The sequence below is a fragment of the Seriola lalandi genome, unplaced genomic scaffold (assembly GCF_002814215.2).
Source record: "Seriola lalandi dorsalis isolate HSWRI2012SDOR001 ecotype SW California unplaced genomic scaffold, Sedor1 jcf7180002054958, whole genome shotgun sequence".
NCBI lineage: Eukaryota > Metazoa > Chordata > Actinopteri > Carangiformes > Carangidae > Seriola > Seriola lalandi.
In genome coordinates this window covers 429,048-448,773 of record NW_019525509.1, presented here as the reverse complement: position 1 = coordinate 448,773, position 19,726 = coordinate 429,048, and the positions used below count along the sequence as shown (strand labels likewise).

At 39.0% G+C, this 19,726-nt stretch overlaps 4 protein-coding genes across 5 annotated transcripts in view; 2 read left to right on the top strand and 2 right to left on the bottom strand.

Moving 5' to 3' along the window:
- The first annotated feature begins 70 nt into the window (after positions 1-70).
- mrps7 (mitochondrial ribosomal protein S7) lies at positions 71-2,523 on the top strand. Its single transcript, XM_023395178.2, has 5 exons — positions 71-167; positions 1,268-1,459; positions 1,546-1,609; positions 1,725-1,892; positions 1,990-2,523. Exons 1-5 carry the CDS (start codon positions 124-126, stop codon positions 2,209-2,211), a joined length of 690 nt encoding a protein of 229 aa, XP_023250946.1. The 5' UTR covers positions 71-123; the 3' UTR covers positions 2,212-2,523.
- Positions 2,503-7,402, bottom strand: mif4gdb (MIF4G domain containing b). Of its 2 annotated transcripts, none has more exons than XM_023395180.2 (6): positions 7,241-7,402; positions 6,417-6,536; positions 6,215-6,324; positions 5,719-5,874; positions 5,101-5,193; positions 2,503-4,373 (listed from the first exon to the last, which is right to left on the bottom strand). In XM_023395180.2, the coding sequence occupies exons 2-6, from the start codon at positions 6,493-6,495 to the stop codon at positions 4,146-4,148; spliced, it is 666 nt and encodes a 221-aa protein (XP_023250948.1). In that variant the 5' UTR covers positions 6,496-6,536; positions 7,241-7,402; the 3' UTR covers positions 2,503-4,145. The 2 variants fall into 2 exon arrangements, with proteins under 2 accessions (XP_023250948.1, XP_023250947.1); XM_023395179.2 differs by having other exon boundaries at positions 7,213-7,396.
- A 1,323-nt stretch (positions 7,403-8,725) lies between these two features.
- Positions 8,726-13,144, top strand: slc25a19 (solute carrier family 25 member 19). Its single transcript, XM_023395155.2, is given in 8 exon segments — positions 8,726-8,842; positions 9,803-9,963; positions 10,636-10,791; positions 10,906-11,076; positions 11,866-12,046; positions 12,123-12,253; positions 12,350-12,520; positions 12,523-13,144. Coding segments are annotated over 7 exon segments (987 nt in total). The 5' UTR covers positions 8,726-8,842; positions 9,803-9,831; the 3' UTR covers positions 12,568-13,144.
- A 2,377-nt stretch (positions 13,145-15,521) lies between these two features.
- The window catches only part of pitpnc1a (phosphatidylinositol transfer protein cytoplasmic 1a), a 46,672-nt gene continuing 42,467 nt past the window's right edge, over positions 15,522-19,726 (bottom strand). The window contains exons 7-9 of the mRNA XM_023395225.2: positions 19,022-19,177; positions 18,390-18,453; positions 15,522-16,919 (exon numbers count right to left, since the gene is read on the bottom strand). Of these exons, the coding sequence (XP_023250993.1) occupies positions 16,609-16,919; positions 18,390-18,453; positions 19,022-19,177 (531 nt within the window). The 3' untranslated portion in view covers positions 15,522-16,608. The remainder of the gene's footprint in view (positions 16,920-18,389; positions 18,454-19,021; positions 19,178-19,726) is intronic.

The window sequence follows — 19,726 nt, the reverse complement described above, 5'->3', positions numbered from 1 at the left end:
ATTAAAATATACTGAACGAAACACTGTCGTTTTTGTTTTTTTAAAATACTTATTTAATTTTTTTTCCAAGGCATCTGCACGAAATACTAAACCGGGGTCCTAACTGACACTCACATTGTGAAGATGGCTGCCTCCCTGTCAGGATTATTAAAACCGTGGACACCAAGGTAAATATGACATTTATAAAGATATCAGTTAACTACCTTTAAATATCTGTTTAATATTAATGTTAGACGTTTAACTCCTGCCATTCAGAATCAAAACTCTGATAATGTAACTTAACGCTTCGCGGTTTATTAGTAGAAACTAACCCTAACCCTCAGCTGCAGAAAACTATTATTTACATTATTCATATCAATGACATCCAATTATGTCTTAAGCGTCAGTCTTTTTTGTAATGAGCCGTCTAATAATTTAGTCAACGTGTATAATATAGCAACATTTTCCCATCACTTTAACAGTGCAGAGCATAATGTCTGCAGTAAGGTTAATCAATTAATCTGCCGATTATTTTCTTGATTAATCGATAACTTGTTTCGTAAAAAAAAAAGTCAGCCCAATGTAACATCTTTAAATCTCTTTGTTTTGTCCAAAAACCCAAATAATATCCAGTTTGGTGTCATGAACAACAAAGAAATGAAAATTTTCACATTATATGCAAATATTTGATATTTTTAATTGAAAAATGACTAAACTGATAACTAGCTTCTAAACCAAAATATTTGTTGATAAATTTTCTGCCAATAGAATAATCGATTAATGGTCTCCTCATTGCAGCTCTAATTGTTTTATCTATAAAATGTCACATCACAGCATAACTTGACCTTCACATATTTCTACAGGCTAAGGAGTCATCACATTTCAAGTCAAAACTCAAAGATAGAGGTTTAAACAATTAATCACTTATGAATCAGTTTATGGACTGGAATGGTTTTGAAACTTGTTAAAGCATGTCAATTATTGTAATCAATCAATAATAAGATAATAATGAAATCAAAGGGAAAGGAATGCCCTGTCCTACAGGGGTGCAATAATGATTTTCATCATTAATTAATTTGATTCTTGATTAATTGGCTAATCACTCTATTTAGTCTTTAGTCTGTAAAATGTGAGAAACAAGTGAAAAATACCCATCACAAACTCCCAAAGTCCAGGTGACAAATTGCTGGTTTAGTCCACACCAAAAGATATTCAGTTGCCAAATTGCCAATTCATTTTTTGCCAATAGACTATTCATGAAACTTCCTTGTGTGTTCTTTGTCTGCAGAGTGTTCTTGGTAAGATGGAGCAGGTATAACCCATACTATCTGGAGCCAGAGGTCAGGAAGGAGGTGTACAGCAGACCAGAGGCAGAGCTGACTGCTGAGGAGAAGGAGCAGCGGCAGCTCAAAGTGCTTCGACCTATCAAGGCAGCAACCAGCGGAGTCACCAGCTCTGTTTTCAACGACCCAGACCTCAGGTAAAACAATCTCGGGTTACTGCGGGAGAGCAGCACTCATAGCACCTGTTTAGTCAAAGCTGATCATGTTTGTCTTTGCTTTTCAGTAAATTCATCAACATGATGATGAAACATGGAGACAAGATTTTGGCCAGGACGATCATGACACAAGTAAAACAAAAAAAAACAGATCTTGACACTGTCTGGTCTCTGAAGTGAGGCTCAAAGATTTGCTGTTGGTCTAATAATATACTGCACTAATTGCTGCCATTACTCTTTATCCCAGACTCTGGAGAATATAAAGAGGAAACAGGTGGAAAAATACCACAAAGCTCCAGAGGGTGAGAAGGACAAGATTGAGTGCAACCCCTATGCCATCTTTCACCAGGCTCTGGACAACTGTAAGCCTGTGGTTGGGCTGGCCAGCATACAGAAAGGTGGAAAGTTCTATCAGGTCAGTGATAAGTCACTGAAGTTTGTTCTTCAGAAAAAAGTTTGGCACAAATGTGGCAACAAAACATAAACAAGTCTTAACTGTATTCCCCCCCCAGGTACCCATCCCTCTTACAGACAACAGACGTCGCTTCCTTGCCATGAAATGGATGATCACAGAGTGCAAGAACAACAAACACAGACGCACGCACATGTATGAAAAACTCTCCCAGGAACTGATGGCAGCCTCCATCAAGGAGGGCAACGTTATCAAGAAGAAATATGAGCTGCACAAGATGGCCGAATCCAACAGAGCGTACGCCCATTACCGCTGGTGGTAGAAAGACCCCCCCCTCCGGACTGAAACGCTGTCAATTCAAATGTTCCCTCATTTTGACAGACTGGACAGATGCTGGTGGAAAATTCAGCGACACATTGTTTCGCTGAAACTGCAAATGTAAATAGTAAACACCATGAAAATCCTTTGGTGGAAGGACTATGCTGTAAAAAGTGCTGTTGAAGTGAAATGTGTATAAACATGGCTTACTGTCACTTTTTGCATTGAGAAATTGTATCATGTACCATAAACAGTCGCGCTCAGTTGTATCGTTAATCAAAACACAATAAACACATTGAACTGGATAAAGGAAAAACTTCCAGAGATTTATTGGAACAAATACATTTGCATTAAATGTACAACCCAACCATAAAAAATGGAACTGAGTGATGTAAAAATGTAGCAACATGGTAAGAAAATACAGAAACATATACTGCAGTCAGTAACATCGTTGAGCCCATTTCTGGTCTGAATGTAGTGACAAATACCAAAATGTATGTGTAAATCTTCAAATACTACTAGAAAAAAAGGATTTTGGGACATATACAAAATTTCCTAAGTCCTGACCATTTTTTACAAATTGTATTTTAGAATACAATAGAGAATTCTTTCTAGGAATTCAAGTTTTGCTGATTTGTCTGAATGCCGTGAAAGCAAACTTTATATAAAGCTTTACTTATTTACATTTTACAGGTACAGGTTTTCAAAATCAAGTCATTTCAAAGAGGTGTCATATTTTAACTACATGAAATTTGTCCTATGCTTGTGTCTGATTCCAAGGCACAGCTTTGGTTGTAGACCTCAGAGCTGTCGCTGAAATAAACAATAAACAGATGTAACAACAGACTCCAAAGTAAAACTTGAGTTCAGCTACATAGCCTTGCCAGTGCTGATGGAACCTGAATTCAAATGCAAAATACTTTTCCTCTAGTTTAATGCTCATGCGATGGGATATATGTAATGGGTGGAAATTAACTACTCTCCAAGCACCTTGACTACAAATTAAGAGTTTAAACTCTGTCAAAATCAGCTGTTTCGGATGATCCTGTGCATGTTACATTGGCACAACTTGTTTACATATGAAACTTGTAAATCCAGAAATCAATTCAATATCTGACCTATTTATCTGTAGAAAAATTCAAATATGAAATCTAACCAAACTCTTGGTCTTTTATTTTTAAGTTGAGCTGCAACAAAAAAAGAAAGAAAGAAAAGAAAATCCCTGAATTAAGACAATGTTTTATCTGAGCTTCACATGTCGAGTGGCAAAGAAACAGTCACACAGGAATCCCACAGGAAAAATTAGGCAGAAAATTCCTCTGAACTGCAACTCAAACCTTTTGTAAAACTCAATTCTACAATAAAATATTAAACTAAATATTTATAATATTTATCTTCAATGAATTAAAAAATTGGTCACACAACAATAAAAGGTAAAGCAAAGACCAAATCAGCTTGCATCTGACTGGAATGTTTTTTCCAACTCCTTTAGATTTGGTAAAAAATAAGTTGAAATGTTTTCTCAAAAGAGGAATGCTAGAAAGATTTTTTTAAAAAAACATAAAAAATATCTTCAGCTTCTCTAGCTGTAATCAAACTTTAAAACAAACTCCTTTAAAACAAAGTGTTCCTGAATGTGGCTAAACCTCACGAACTGAACTTCAGCTCCTTTGAACTATTGCACGTTTCACATCCACGGCACTATGTCTCAGTAATATTATCAAACGCAGGGAACAATCCAGCAAAATCAAAGTCTCGTTACACTATGAGCCGCCATCTTCACAAACCCTCCGCTGATTACCTGGAAGGGGTCGCTGTCCGTTGTGAAACTGCTGGTTTTAGACTTGGTGGCGACTAAGCAGAGGTGTCCAAGGTGCTTGAACGTTTCCTAATGCAGCTGCCAAAAAGCTGCTTGGCACCCTAGTCCTTGCAACTGTCCTAGTCCGCAATTTCACTGTAGTAGTACTTGTGGGCGGTGCTGCTGAGCATCCACCCTCCGGCCCTGAACTCCAGGATCTCTAGCAGCAGCAGACGGGCCATGGAGCTCAGGCCCTCCTGGAGCAGGAAGCCGTCCCGCAGCAGGAAAAACAGCTCGTCCATCCGCAGGCCGTTCACCTTCTCCAGCTGCTCTCCGATGCGATGCAGCTGCAGCACCAGGCAGTCCACCTGCGGGGGGGAGGTGGAGGAAATATTCCCTGTTGTCAAATGCTTTAAATACATGAAATTATTCTTTAACAAATATAATTTGAAAAAAGAACAAGGTTTTATGTTCAATGTCATTTCTCTAACTTCAGTAAGGTCTATCTATCTGCAAAGCAATCAGTGTTCAGAACGCAGACAGGGGAACCAATCAGGTTCCGTGTCTTTACAGTGTCACTTCACTGCTCTGTGACTGAGGTAAAAAGGGAGAGGAAATCTCACAACTGTCCGCCCAATGTAATATTATGACTTTATTATAGACACTGTAAATGACATTGTTACAGATGCCAACTAAGTTGAACGTTGTTGTTTTTTTTAAATCTGCTTTTAATTTGTTTTTCGTTGGGTAGTGAATGAATGTATTTTTATCAACTAAAAGTGTAAACAATGCTGGATTGGAACCACTTCAGCTTTGCAAAGGTTGGATGAGGAAGGAAACATTCCTAATGTTTGTTAGACCTCAAGGACACATACAATGTGTTTTAATGCGTTTAACACTGAATGTAAATAGTTTTTGTTTGTTGACAGGAAAATTCAAGAGGGAACTTTTCAGATGGGACAGATTTGTCAACTAGCATATCAATACCATTGTATTATTATAAGACTAGTGTAACATTGTCTATTAACGTATCGATCATTTTACTAAATCAAATGTAAATAACAAAAGGAGAAATAAACACAAGCTCTTCCTTACCTCTTCCTCATTCATTAGAGCATCTGGCTGAGCCAGTCTTATCAGACAGTCATACACAGGATGAACCAGGGCCACCATCGGCATGTTGTTCACCTAAATGTCAAGATGAACATAGAGAGTGTTTACAGCAGCTGATTGTTAATATTGTTAAAAATATTGAGGCAAGGCAACTGCATCAAGTCCTTGTTTATAATTTCCCTTTCAATAATTATAAGTAAAGAAGCGTCGGCTGTCAACACACAGTTAACCCAAGTAAACTGACCTGGCTAAACAATATGCCATTGTAAAGGATGAAACCTGAGTCAGGTTCCAGTTGATGTGAAAATGTACTAGGGCCAAAACTTCCAAGCAAGGTGTTAAAGATAACACATTGATGAAGCACAGGTACAGTATTAGTGGTTATGAGAAGTTTTAGGAAATTTAAATCCACTACACAAGATGTAATCAAAGACATCACAAGGTAACAGCTAAAAGAAAATTCCCACGAGTCATTTTAAAGATACTTTGATACAGAGCAATTTAACAATGCTGCTCTGAATTCATAATTAAAGCATGACAACATGATGAAGTCTGAAATATCTTCACAGAAAACAACAGTAAAGTTGCTCTGACTCTTACTTTGAGGTAGTCAAAGATGTTACAGATGAATGTAACATAGCACACCCACTCCTGCAGCGAGCGCCCCCTGGTCTCCTCCCGGCCCTTGAACTCCTGCTGGAGTCGATTCAACAAGTTTCTCCTGAACACGTTTCCGTTGCTCTGCTTGGCCTCAGCCTGCATGACATAATCAAGAGAGAGAGACACAGAGCAAGAGTCAGGTCAGATCATAGAGGGTGAAGTATGGACAAAAAGTCAGGAAACACAGTGATGTAGGTAAGCTGCCTTAAGAGCCGCCCGTTGCTCGAGTGTTAGGCATTGATAACGTAAGAGGATTAAGAATTTGGTTAACAAGACTCAATCAGATCTTAGTCTTGTTCTAGTTTCTTAAATCCTTCTGCCTCCATGGCACTCATTGTCTTAGCCAGTACACACTGCCTTAAACAAACTACAAACTACAACATCTACTGTTTAACGTGATGGACGACCAGCCCCTCAAACTGCCATAAGTATCGACCTGCACAATGGTGTAGCAGATGCGTCCTGCCTCTTTGCTGAACACCTGGTCCTTCAAAGACTGATCCACGATGATGTTGGAAACCTTCTCCAGGTTCACTGAACCTGGATCTAAAGAGACAGAGATGTATTTACAAAAGGATTGTTGGAGATGTTCATCAAGCACACATTGGGTGCTGAAAACAGTAGCGTAAAATGCTGACCTTTCAAGGCTGTTTTCAGCAAAACCTGTGTGTCTAGGTCAAATGACTGGATCCTGTAGTCTTCAGTGGAGTTTTCCATTTTAGATGGCTGCACCCAAATTACACTTGAGAGCTGTCAAGCTGTGAATATCAAACAACACTTTTTACTTTAGCATTTTATATCAATGAAACACTTGACAGGTGTTTTCAAACAAAATGTGACCTTTCCCAAACACAGATTAAGGTTCTGCTTCAAGCTTGGGCACAAAATGCATTACAGACAGAGACCAAAGAACAATAACCACAAAATCCTGTACTGTCATCAAACTGGCGGCTCCCCACAGCTCATTCACTGAGGGATAGGAGGGATTACATGGGCAAACTCGGGTCAACTAAAAGGTCACTCAATACCCCTAATCAACAGATTTAACTGACACCACCTCTAAGAACAAAGTATGCGTTTACTTAGCGATATCTTAAATACCAGCTTGTTAGCCACAAACCCATTACAAGTAGTTAACTGAGGCTAACGTTAGCTAAACGTCAACTTGAGTAACGTTATTCGGTTTGTTGTCGGGTTAACGAGTAACTGTAACGTTAACACAGTTAAGTTGTCTTCTCGTGAACATACTGATAAATATCGTTAACTAACAGTGAATTAGCTAGCGTGTATGCCTCGCAGAAACCTAACGTTAATACGAGTTAGCGTCAAGTTTTATACCAATCTCACATTTATTTACAGTCGCCCGCCAAAAGAAAGAAACGGGAAAACTATATGTTGAGCAAGTAGAAAAGACAGAGCTAATCAGTAACTTACATTTCGAGAATAATGTTGGGAATTTTACCAATTTAACAGCAATTCTTCACATCTAAGCTGGTGTCTCTGGGGTGGATGTAGACGTTACCCGACGCATTCTTTCAAAGCTCGAGTGTCAAGCCAAGATGAATCCCTGCCGTCGTCCACCTAATCAAAACAACGTAATCATGACCGAAAAGACGGCTGGCGAGAATGTCCCTTTTCTCGCACTTGCAACGCCTTTTCACACTTCTTCCGAGTATGAAACGTTTTTTTGTGAGGCAGTTGTATGCTGTTTTATCTCTGGGTAATCATACGCTTATAATCATGAGCATTCGGTGCCGACCAGTGGCCATAGAGCATAACTACACTACTTTTGATTGTTGAAGTATTATTTTGAAAGTGTACACTGCAAGTTTTTGTACGCTATTCTGCATACGACTTAAGGCTCATTTTCAGGTCTGTTTTTGTTCATTGTTGATTTATTTGTATAACACACCACACATCTTTTCTTTGCCTTTCTGTGATACAGTTCTGTTGCCGGTGAAGAAGTGTTCATGTGTATTTTTTTCAGCCCTCTCTTGGTCATAGTGCGCAACTACATCAGTGTTTTACATTAAACCATTATTTTGAAGGTTGTACCCGGATGTATTATTATACCATTGTGCCTAATTTGATGTTGATGGTGTTGTGGCCGGCATTAATATAGACACAATAACCTAATAAGACTTCCGGTCAATACATTAAAAACAAGTGTTTTAATACAAGACAAACAATAATGATTAAAATAGCCTAAATAAAAAATTTAAAAATTAAAAAAACAAAAAAACAAAACAAAACAAAAAAGATAACATAAACAAGAATGAATACATAAAACCCCAAGAAAATGATCTCCAACTTGATATAGCCATTGTGCAGGTAGAGTGCAGAAGATATGTGTATGTATATTGTGGTTTGTTTTATTTTTTTGTTTATTTTTTGAAAACATTATTTTTGTAGTAATAGGCTATAATTTACTGGTGGACATTAAATTTTGCCAAAATGACAAAAGATTTATTCATAAAATAGTACTGTTTTGGTTCAAGCTACAGACATCAAACCAAACAGGTAGAATTGAAAAATCAACAAAAAATATGATCGCAAATAGAGGCTCCAAAACAAGTGTAGAGCTTTTCCACCAGCAATTACAACAATTAGTGTTTACTTATTCTCTGCAAACAGTGTTTTTGTTGGATAGGCTATAATTGACAGAGTGGTTAAATTTGTTTATAATCAAGTAGCTTGATGAAAAGGTCAAAACTAGAAGTTTGAGAAATGACTTTGAACATGACCATTAGAGGCGGTATTTGTCAAGTCACACACAATATCACACTGATACTTCCGGTAGCGACATTCAAAATAAGTTTAAAATTTCGACAGCGTGGTGGGCGTGCTATGGATATAAACAGACGGTTGGTGGTGATGCCGTGAAACATCTTGCCGAGATATTTCTTCTTTGACAGGAGTAGTTACTTTCCATCTAACCCGGAAGTAATATCTGCAGTCCATGGCGTGCGATGGGAGTCTGATATTATCCAGATAATGTTGAATTGTGTTAGTCCGGGTCTAGTCCTGTTGTGTAATTGTATTTATGACGCAATTTTACTACAAGGTAAGAACTTGATTCTCTGTCGCAGCGCTGAGCCTCGGGACAAACAAAATAGATGCTCTGTTGTTTTTAACATAGCTTATGTCTCAAGGTCCCAATGTTAGCGTGTCCTCTACATGTCGTAGCTGCTACTTTATCTGGTCTTTATAACATTTCATGCTTATTTCTATTAATATTATATCATATTATTCTTGACAATTCGATTTTTGTCTATGTATGAATGTTTTGACAATATTGGTGTCAACTACAGTATCTGAAACGTTCATCAAGAATGTTGTGCCACTAACTTCTGCACAGCCTCGAAAAAAAAAAAACACGTTAATGAATGAAATTGATAATATACTGTGTCATGCCAACACTGACTGGGCTTACAAGACACGACAAATTCACATATAATCAGGACCCAGAGCTCTGGTTTTTACATTTTGTAACGTGACAGCTGTTCACTTTGCAGATCAAGATTTTATGATCATTTTGTAAAATATTATTAATTGGCACTGATGAAACTACCCAGCAGTATATAAAGCAGGGCACATCAGCTCTATATTGACCTGCTGCAACATTAAAATTATGTTCCAATAACATATTTTATATATAATAAAGAAACTCTCTGAAAGGGACCATTGTTCATTATGAGTACATTTTGTTGCCAATACTTAAGACTTCTAATTAAGTCATATCAATTTTAAATGCAGGACTTTAACTTGTAATGGAGGCTTTTACATTGTTGTATTTCTACTTTTACCTAAGCAAAGGCTTAGAATACTTCTTACACCACTGATGTATAAAAGTGGAGAAATCAGAAAAAATACTAATTAAATAATTTGTTAACTTCAACACATGAAAACTGAAGTACCATTCTTCTCTTTGTCAGTTGTACACTTTAATATTTCGGGGTTTTGCCACTGAATAAAAGCTTACATTAACATTACAGCATAAATGATCCTTTATCTCTGTCTGCAGTGTTAACGGGACCCTGAGGTTGTGGAGACATGGTGGGGTATGACCCCGGGGCTCAGGGCACAGCTCTCTCCCCAGAGGAGGCAGCTCTGGCTGGATCAGCCGCTGGGATGGTCACACGAGCCCTCATCAGCCCGTTTGACGTCCTTAAAATCAGATTTCAGGTAACGATGTAGCTGTTTACTTTCTCTTTGTGGAAGTGGTTGGGACTCACCGCTGCAAGAAGACAGCTCAGTGAGGATTCATACAGACTTTGAATGTGTTTGAATGAAAGCAAAATGCCTTGCATCACTACCTGTGACCACATCCAATAATGATATTTCATAGTGTTTAGTGTTAATAGATTGCAGCAGATGATGAAACAGGTCTCTCAAATACTTTACCTAGTGATAGTTGTGCTCCAAACTCCTAAAAATGAGATGTACACGGAAAATGTAGTTGTAGCTCAAAACTTTGACAAAGTGTAGGCAATACGATGTATATATATATATAATTATATTTCATGGTCTGATATGGAAAACAGATTTGCCACATATTATATTGTAGCTCTTTCATCAGTGGTTGGTTGGTTTACCATCCATGCTCGAAATGTCTCATCTTAGCAACTGAATAATCATCAAAAGTTATGTTGAAAATGCCATCAATAGTGTTTGCATTGTATTTAGAGGTAGGTTGGTAGAGGTAGACAAGTGACCCACACAAGTAGTGACAGTCTACTTCAATACAAGTTTTCTTTGCAGGAGCGATTGTTTGCAACACAACTGTAATAACTGAAGAAAGCTCTAATGCGGTGTTGACACTCCTGTATGTTCATCAGTATCTCTCTCCCCCACCAGCTGCAGATTGAGCGAGTGTCATCACAGAGGCCAGAGGGGAAGTACTCAGGGTTATTTCAGGCAGCTTGCTGCATTCATTCAGAGGAGGGACTCTCTGCTTTCTGGAAAGGGCACATCCCGGCACAGCTCCTCTCCATCGGCTTCGGGGCCGTCCAGGTGGAGTCTTTAAACTGCCTGCTCCCGCAAACAATCAAACTCAACAAAACTCTCCTAATAACAAGATCCCCGTTATTAACAAGATGTGCTTATTTGCGTATGTGTGCTTTGCAGTTTGCCAGTTTTGAGTGTCTGACTGAGGTGGTCCACAAGTCGACACCGTATGACAGCCAGACGGCAGGAGTTCACTTTATATGTGGCGGCTTGGCTGCCTGCTCTGCTACAGTGGTTTGCCAGCCTCTGGACACACTGCGCACACGCTTTGCAGCTCAGGGAGAGCCCAAGGTAGGACACGCCACTGCAACATTTGGCGCTCTGTTCAGTTCAATGCAAGGCACTGAGATGACAGCGTTGTAAGTGTTGGTGGGACAGACTGATTTTCCCTAAGACCTTGTATTTCTTTGGCCATGTCTTTCTGTGCACCTAATGAAAGTTAGTAAAGAAAATGTTGTGTGGTCCAGTTTACCTTTGCTGGAGACAACTACCCACATTTCATTATTTTAATATCATTTTTTTTTCTTATCATTTGAGAAGCCTAAGTGACTCAGAGTGGGTATGTTTTTGCTCCCATGTATGGTCAATTATTTAGATAAACTTAAAAACAGGGGTTCTGATGCTTATTGTAGGGGATCAGCAGGCTGTGCATTCAATTATTAAAAAGCATTGAATTCAGTGTCCTCAAAGAAGGCCCTTACAAGGTCTTAAAAAGTCTTAAGTTTAAGTAACAAAAGACTTAAATATTTTCCCTTGTCCTCTTTAGACAGTAATGTTTGCTTTAAAATGTCTTTACATCCGTCAGGAGACGTTACACACCTATAAACTGGGATCATTGTGACAGTGGATTGTGCGCACAGGAGGCTGATCAGCCCTTTCAGCAAAACTTTAAATGAACAAATCATTTTTAATTGGTTAATCCATCCATCAATTGTATGCTGCTTATCTATGTCCAGGGAGCATTAATTAATTCGTTTTGTACTGCTGAGATGTACTGACAAAAATTAGATATTGCCCAGTATGTAATGTTGTGATTCCTAGTGCTGAAACCATGCGATTATGCCTCATTTGTCTTCTCAGGTGTACAGGAACCTGCGACATGCTGTGTCTACCATGTGCCGCTCAGAGGGAGGGCTGACTTTTTACCGCGGCCTGTGTCCAACACTCATGGCGGTTTTTCCTTACGCTGGGTTGCAGTTCTTCTTCTACAATGTCTTCAAGAAGCTGTTGGCTCCACCGCCCAACGCTGGAAAGTCAGGAGGTCAGTGGAGCTCAAGTTTCTGGTCCTGCACATTAGAGCACACATATGCAGTACTCACATTTTGATGTTCTTCAAGGAGGCCTGAGAAGCCTGGTCTGTGGCAGTGGAGCTGGGATGATCAGCAAAACAATCACGTACCCCTTTGACCTCTTCAAGAAGAGACTGCAGGTGGGGGGGTTTGAGACAGCCAGAGTTCACTTTGGACAGGTAAGCTCCTCTACAGCATCTTTCATGTTTTTGGAGCACATATTTTGGGTCTAATGTTTAATCCTTCTAATGTGATCTCTTGTGTCTGATGTGCAGGTGCGCAGTTATAGAGGCCTGGTGGACTGCATGGTTCAAATAGCCAAAGAAGAGGGCGTCCGAGGCTTCTTTAAAGGCCTCTCGCCCAGCCTTGTGAAGGCTGCGCTGTCAACAGGCTTCACTTTTTTTTGGTATGAATTTTTCCTCAATGCCATGCATAACCTCAAGGAGCGAGAGAGAGAACAAAAGACCTCACCAAAGACCTAGAAGAAAGATAATGAAGAAAAAAAAAGAAACAATGGCAAAATCACGCACATATGCTTTGTTCTTTACACTTAACAAACGTATCAACTGGTCGATATTTGGTGGTGGCTTTATTGTGTTTACATATAAGGATTGGAAAACGTAACATCATTTTACTTTACTTTTTTTGTGCTGTCATTACACCTGTTGTTGTATAAGCATTGAATTTATTTTAAATGTATTTAATATTTTGTCCTGGGATTTTTAAGGTTTATGGATGCTGGCTTTTAAAAGATACAGTAAATGTCATATTAACATTTTTTGCTCATACTGAACTTTGCACATTTTAAGCTCTGATTATTATTAACAAGTCAACTTTGTTATTGTTGACTCACATTTTCTTGACAGTTACCTCTGGGGTTGTGTGTGTTATTGTGCAAAGACATGATGAACATTTAATATTGACTATATTCTGTATTGTGGTGGACAAGAGTATTCTCTTGATTATAGGCCAAATGCACTGCTAAATAAGAGTTTGTGCCGATGTGTCTGTGTCCAACACTGTTACATATAGGTAATTATTTTTAAAATAAACATTTTTATAAAGACTTAGCTCTGTGTTGTCTAATCTATTTGAATTAATGTTTTTGCGTGGACTTATGCTGCAATATGAGAATACTAGTGAGTTTTTAGAAGGATAATCCTGTGCATGTTTTGTCTTACAGTACATGATTAATTATACAGTAATGAAGGATGAACTATAGTATACACAGTCACATGACTTTGACTTCAGTGTGACACACACCTGTTTTACAAAAGGTGTATATATAGTAGCTTTAACTTTGGTAAAAGTGCATTATGACTTGCTTAGCACGGGAAACCCAAAGTTTAGTTTGCCTGCATTGCCCTGGAACTTGAGAGGCAAAGCTCCTCAGGAATGCAATTATATTAAATATCACAGTTGTATAGTAGAGCTCAATTTTAGGCATACCATGTTTTTTTTATGTTTGTGTGTTGTACATTTGTAGACATAAGCTTTTGTTCTGGAAAAAAAAATGCAGGAAGTTTTATTCTTGCTAGAAAATACAACACCAGTCTAGAAGTCAATTATGAAGTAAAAATTGTATTTTTATAAAGCCGAATCGTAACAGAAGTTATCTTGGGGTATTTTTCATATAAAACATGTCTAAATCTACTCATACTACAGAGGACCAACATTCCCCCATGTGCATGTACATGACAACAAGGAAAAACTTTCTTTTAACAGGAAGAAACCTTGAGCAGAATCTGGCTAAGGGTGGGCAGATGTTTGATGTTTTAAAACTATTTAAAAAGTTTTGCAAATACTTGCCATTTACTTGTCATTAGATTTGGCCGCGGCCCACAGGTTACTATGCTCTCATCACCCTTTGTCTGGAACGGCTCTTTAAGACCCGCCTCCCTCTGACCAATCAGAGCACACTGGGTTCTGATTGGTTAGTTTAAGAACGGGCTTCCACTTCCACTCAGGTCTTACTTTCTAGCATGTGTAAACAAACGTCTGTGGCTATTACAATGGCGTCGGTTCTGTTTTATCAGTTTGACCCAGAGTTCGATCTTGAACAAGAAGATGACGGACCAATCCACCATTGCAATCTAGAATGGAGCAGGAAAACAATCATAGCCACTGCCGGACAGTCAGAAGGAGGAAAAGGCAGAAATGTGGAGATGAGTGCACTGAAAATGAAGTAATTCCACAGTCAGCAGTGGACTTCACATGACAATATTCATGACTTGGAAAACCCGTCTGATTTTTTTCTTATCTGTGGACTCACACGGACTAAAGGATTAGAAATAATCGAGGAAGGGATAGCCAACTGGACTTCACCAAAGGTAAGGATTGCAACCTACTCCCTGTCTTGCTGGTTTATGCTGATACATCAGTTGTGATACAGTTATACTTTTGTGCTCATAGTATCTAACGAATGTTGCTATCGCTAGCTGGCTTACTGCCAGCTTTGCCGTGGAGCATATCACCGCAATGCTAGCATGGGCTAATGGTTGTGGCTGGCTTGTTTTATGTTGGCTTTCATGTACACAGGGCAACTACACAGTTGTGCATCTTGTTGTGTCTTTACTGGCTACTCTCACAGGGCTTCATAACACATTGCTGAGAACAAGAAGATGTCAGATGTGGCAGACTAAGTATTTGATTTGGTCTAAGATGCTGGTTGTAGTGTGATATCCAGTGGCAGTGAATTTCATATACAGAACTAGTACAATCTGAATTTAAAAAGACTACAAGAGTAGTACTTGACACGCTAACATGATATGTTGGTGTGGAAGTAAAACAATGCTTCATTATCCTCCCCCCCAAAAAAAGATAACTTATGAAATTAGCAAGTGTTTTTACTTAAGGTATTGTGATAACTTTATTGATGCTTCCTGTGTGTTTTTTATACTAAATATTCACAACCTATATGTTGTATCATGACAGTAGCATGAGACATGCAACTATTTATATAAAAATGCAAAACCATTAACACTACAGGCACTTAAAGTGGTCTCCTCGGCATGTTTCTGTCTTTGAACATGCAAGTGTCAATATGCAATAAATTTTAAAGGTGGTTCTACATCCACTTATGGCTAACTGTGGCACTAGAAATGAGACTCTCCAATGTACAGTATGTCCAGCTCCACAATGATGATCTACAATTATAAAACAGAAATGGGCATACACACAGATTTATACATCTGAAAGAATTGTGTACATATTTCTGTCCTTATCCTGAATCTATACAATTTTATTAATCTGGCCCTAAATCCTTCAAACTAGTCTTACAAATAAGAATATCTAGTAGCCTATGTATGAGCACTTCATCATCTCTAAAATTTGAATAAATACTTTTGGCATAATCATATTAACTACTTTGAGTTAAGAGCTTTACTTACTTACTTATTATTGTTGATTCCATTCAAACAAATGGTTTCACAAAGTTACCATACACAATTATGGATACAACAGTATTTAATTAAATGAATTTCACTGAATACAAAACCCATCAACAGTATGACTACAAATGATACAGCTGAAATGAATAAAGCAGCAAAACGACATACAAACCACATTACCAGTCTGTAGAAACTCAGTTAAAACACAACATCAAATATGAGGGAGAGATAACGAAACATTTAATTCACAAATATTAAAAAGCAGCCTCTGCGGTCAAAATCATGCAATTACATAAGTCGTTTACAGACATCATGGCTGACAGAACTCACTATAATAAATAAACACTTAAAGAAGATAGAGACCTGAAGAAAGCCATGTTCTTTAACATACACAAGCCATTTCATAGCAGCAGCATCACTGGATATGATATTCTTTTTGAAGCACTGACATTTTACTGGTTATTTGATGTCCATACTGTACTGTATATACAAGAATACAACAATCACCTTACACCTGACTGTGAAAACCATAATACTCAACTGATACAGTGGCCAAAAAGAATCTGTCCCCACCACATATATAGATATGTCAAACCACAAGCTCCAGTCAACAAGGCCAGAGACTCCGATCTTTAAAGTGGAAAAAACAAATTCTGTACATGTAAAGTTTATGTGCAGTGACTGAATCTCAACATATCTTGTCAACACACCCTGAGTTTGGATGAAAACAAGGTGATGTTTCGCGGGATAAAATATTTTCAGGAATGTATGCTACACTCAATCTGACTAATTGGACTCCATACTGTCTGATGCATGGTGCTGGCTGGCTGTTTTCTGAGGAGGAGAGAAGAATGAGTAGCCTCCAGCTGCTTTTGTTAGACTCTCAAAGGGATGCACTATACCTTCAGACCTCACAGGGCTTTTTGCTGTGGTGATCAGACTGCCTGTCGATACCTGTAAAGGTAGCCTGAGAGCTGTGGGCTTTGCTGTAACACCGGCGAGTCTGCTGAGGGGGCTGGGGTCGCCAGGACCGTGAAAAGTCACCTTCACTTCAGCTGGTTGAGGGGGTATTGTGGGATGTGCTGGGGAGGCTTCCTCCACTGATCCACAGGTTGAGGGCGTTCACCAGTGGCACAGCCTTGCTCTCATTCTGGCTGTGGACTGGAGTTCCAGGAGAAAAAGCTTGGCAGCTTGAAGACTGAATCCCTGCGGCCTGGATCAGGCAGGGTCAAGGTTTCTGGAGCTGACTTCTTCCTGGGACGCTCCTTTGGCACTGACAAGAACTCGGGGGCTTCAGTGGACAGAGGAGTGGATGGTGCGCTGTTAGGACCGCTGCGGGTGCTGGATGGTAGGGGGGTCTCGGAGATGGAGATGGCAGGGGGGAAGGAGCCAATCTTTAGGTTGGTGGCTTCCTGTGTGGTGCGCTCATACTCTCTTACTTCTTCCATGGTCATTTCTGTTGGGATGGAGGAATTACAGACTTAGAAAAGAGAACTGTTTAGTTTGTGAGGCTGAGTAGGTTCATAATTGAATTCTACAGAAAGCAGTGAAACATTGTCCAATATGTCATGATTAACATGAAAATAGTTGATTGTTTAAGAAATGAAATGTAGATTGGATATGATTATACTATTTAACAGTCCAGTTATTGTTATTTAATGAAAAGTAAGAGCAGGAAGTATTCGTAGGTGTCTAAGTCTATTCTCTGTCGGGTCAGAGATTGTCCTAGAACAGTGATTCCCAGGGTTACTTCTGTTAATATATATTTGTGTTGGTGACCGGAAAAATAATTCTGATCTTAAGAATATTTACAAAAACCAGTAAGTTGCCCATCAACCTCAGTCAGCTGTAATTGGTTGAGACAGTTCAATAAAAATAATGGATAAATGGTTGAAATAGAAAATGAAAAGTAATGTATTAATAATTGAAACATCTAAATAAACACCTAAGGGATAAACAGGTTAGAACGGGTTTTATTTGAAGTAGTAGCATTTGAAGTAGTTAGCTAAAAGTGATGGATAAAAGTTGAAACGTTCAGCTTCTGCTTCTGCAAGTGGCAGTAGAGACACTAGAGAACAAATGTAAACTTGATCAAAGCAACTTAAAAATTGACAGCTATGAAAAAAATGTTTCTATTTCATCCATAAGAACATATTGGGAAAACGGTGGGTAGTGTCAATGGGGGTACCTGATCTTATTGGGCGTATGCACTAAATCAAAGGAATGCTGTTTTGTCTCAAAGATGTTTATGACATATATTTAAGAGGCTTTCTGAGAAACCTACAGTAGCCCAGTGTCCTATTTTCAAAGAACCATTTAAACATGTCTTCACGGTCTTTATATTGGCCTATAAAAATGGTCTCTTTTGCCATATTTATGCTAAATTGCTTGGAACATGCTGAGTCTCTGATCTCACAATCGATTATACTGACAACTCTGCTGAAACCTATATTAACCAGGGATTCTTCAAACAGAGAGCTACATCAGAACAGAAAGATCAGAGAGGGTTCACACAGAGCGGTCCAAATCCAATACCTAGTGTGCTCCTGAGTAAATACATGGTTACATTAGAGCATCTATTATTGCAGCAGCTATTACAAACCCAATAATCAAGACATATATTACAGGTTTCCTGTAGCACAGTTGCTGGGAAGAAATTGAAATAATAATGGCTTAGTGGAGGTATGAATTGAATCATCAAATAGTTTTCCATAGAAATGGATAACTCATCTATGTGTCTTCAATACCACCACAAGGTGAGATATTAAATTAGACAGCCTCATTCATTTTAAAGATGCTTCACTGGCATGAAATTTTAAACAGGGTGAAACAGCAAACAGTTAAAAAAAATAAATAAATACTGCAATCTTAGGATGAGTTACAAACAATGTTTCCTGAGCCATCGCCTTCACTAATAGACACTTACCGATCCACTCATCCACCCAGGCAAAGGCCTGCCTGTGTCCTAACAGCAGGACATCTCGAATCACCTGAGCAGAATTACACAAAAAATAGAGGAAAAGAAAGTATAAGAGGCAAGATGACAGAGGCAGAAAGGCAGAGAAGGGACAGAGGCAGGAAAGAAGTTGAAGAAAAGAGGATGTATATGAGAACGAGTTAACTCTGAAGGCCAAAAAGAGATTTATAACATTTCTACGTTCTAAATGTTTCTGTTCACCCCTGGAGGAATGTGATAATATGAGTCACTCCTGGTGTTAAGATGCGAGTAATGGCCCTGCGTGTGTGTGTGTGTGTGTGTGTGTGTGTGTGTGTGTGTGTGCGCCTCGGGCAAGGAGAGGACAGGGACAGTTCACCCCAGGGACAGATGCTTTAGAGGGCTAGGTGAAATGGCTTTGGGAAATAGGAGATATGAAGAATAAACTCTGCAGCCAAGGTAAAAAGAGGAGGTGCAAGGCAATAAGTAGAGAGTGAACAGGGCAGATGTTGTAGAGGGCTGACTTGGTTCATGGCCAACAGAAAATGAAGCGCCTCTGGCAATGACAACGATCCACATGGGTTAAAAAGTTTGGCTTTTAAAAGACCTTTTTATATCCTGACCTTGTGCACAAACTGCTCCACACGTGTTTGCAGGCCCCAGACCTCAAACTTGACTGTGACCAGTTTGTAGGAGCACATGATGGGGTCTTGTGTGTTGATCCATCCTTCCTGCAGGGAGCCTCGGCTAGTCTTCTTTGATTTAAAATAGCGCAGGTCCTACAAGGCCATGAGACAGCGGGTTTAGAAATTCCTCATTAGGGAAACAATATCTTGCTTTGTTATTTCTCATAAGCTTTGCATGATCAACAAAAATCATCTTAAAAATGTTTAAACTTTTTTTTAACCAGTACCTAATTAAATGTTGTTTTCATGCCATTTATCTCTCTCTCTCTCTCTCTCTCTCTCTCTCTGTCTCTCTCTCACCCACAGACTCACACACACTCACATTAATTTCCCCCTCCCTGCCTATAGGACAGGATCACCTGCATTTATTACAAGCCTCGTGTAAAGTACAGCCACAAGGCAACACAGGGGGAGTCTCTAATCACAAACTTTACATGCATTAATCACTGCTCCCTATAGACTAATTATGCTGTTGTGCTCATTTGTCTTAGGGTCATGTGTCTGACTGTGTCAGAGTGTGTGCGGGAGTGATACACAACTCTCTCCATGCCTGCTGGGAGAGCACTTGCAGTGGAGATGGTAGAGGCCTGTTGCATTCGACTGTGCATAAAACATGTCATTATGTTTCTTGGCAGACAAAGA

Bases quoted from the DNA above. Each gene is read 5' to 3' on its own strand.
- mif4gdb (XM_023395180.2), bottom strand. From the start codon at position 6,495: ATGGAAAACTCCACTGAAGACTACAGGATCCAGTCATTTGACCTAGAC. The intron at 6,325-6,416 runs GTCAGCATTTTA...CTGTCTCTTTAG, and splicing joins GCTGAAAACAGCCTTGAAAG to ATCCAGGTTCAGTGAACCTG. The intron at 5,875-6,214 runs GTCGATACTTAT...TATGTCATGCAG, and splicing joins TCTGCTACACCATTGTGCAG to GCTGAGGCCAAGCAGAGCAA.
- mrps7 (XM_023395178.2), top strand. From the start codon at position 124: ATGGCTGCCTCCCTGTCAGGATTATTAAAACCGTGGACACCAAG. The intron at 168-1,267 runs GTAAATATGACA...CTTTGTCTGCAG, and splicing joins TTAAAACCGTGGACACCAAG to AGTGTTCTTGGTAAGATGGA. The intron at 1,460-1,545 runs GTAAAACAATCT...TTTGCTTTTCAG, and splicing joins TTCAACGACCCAGACCTCAG to TAAATTCATCAACATGATGA.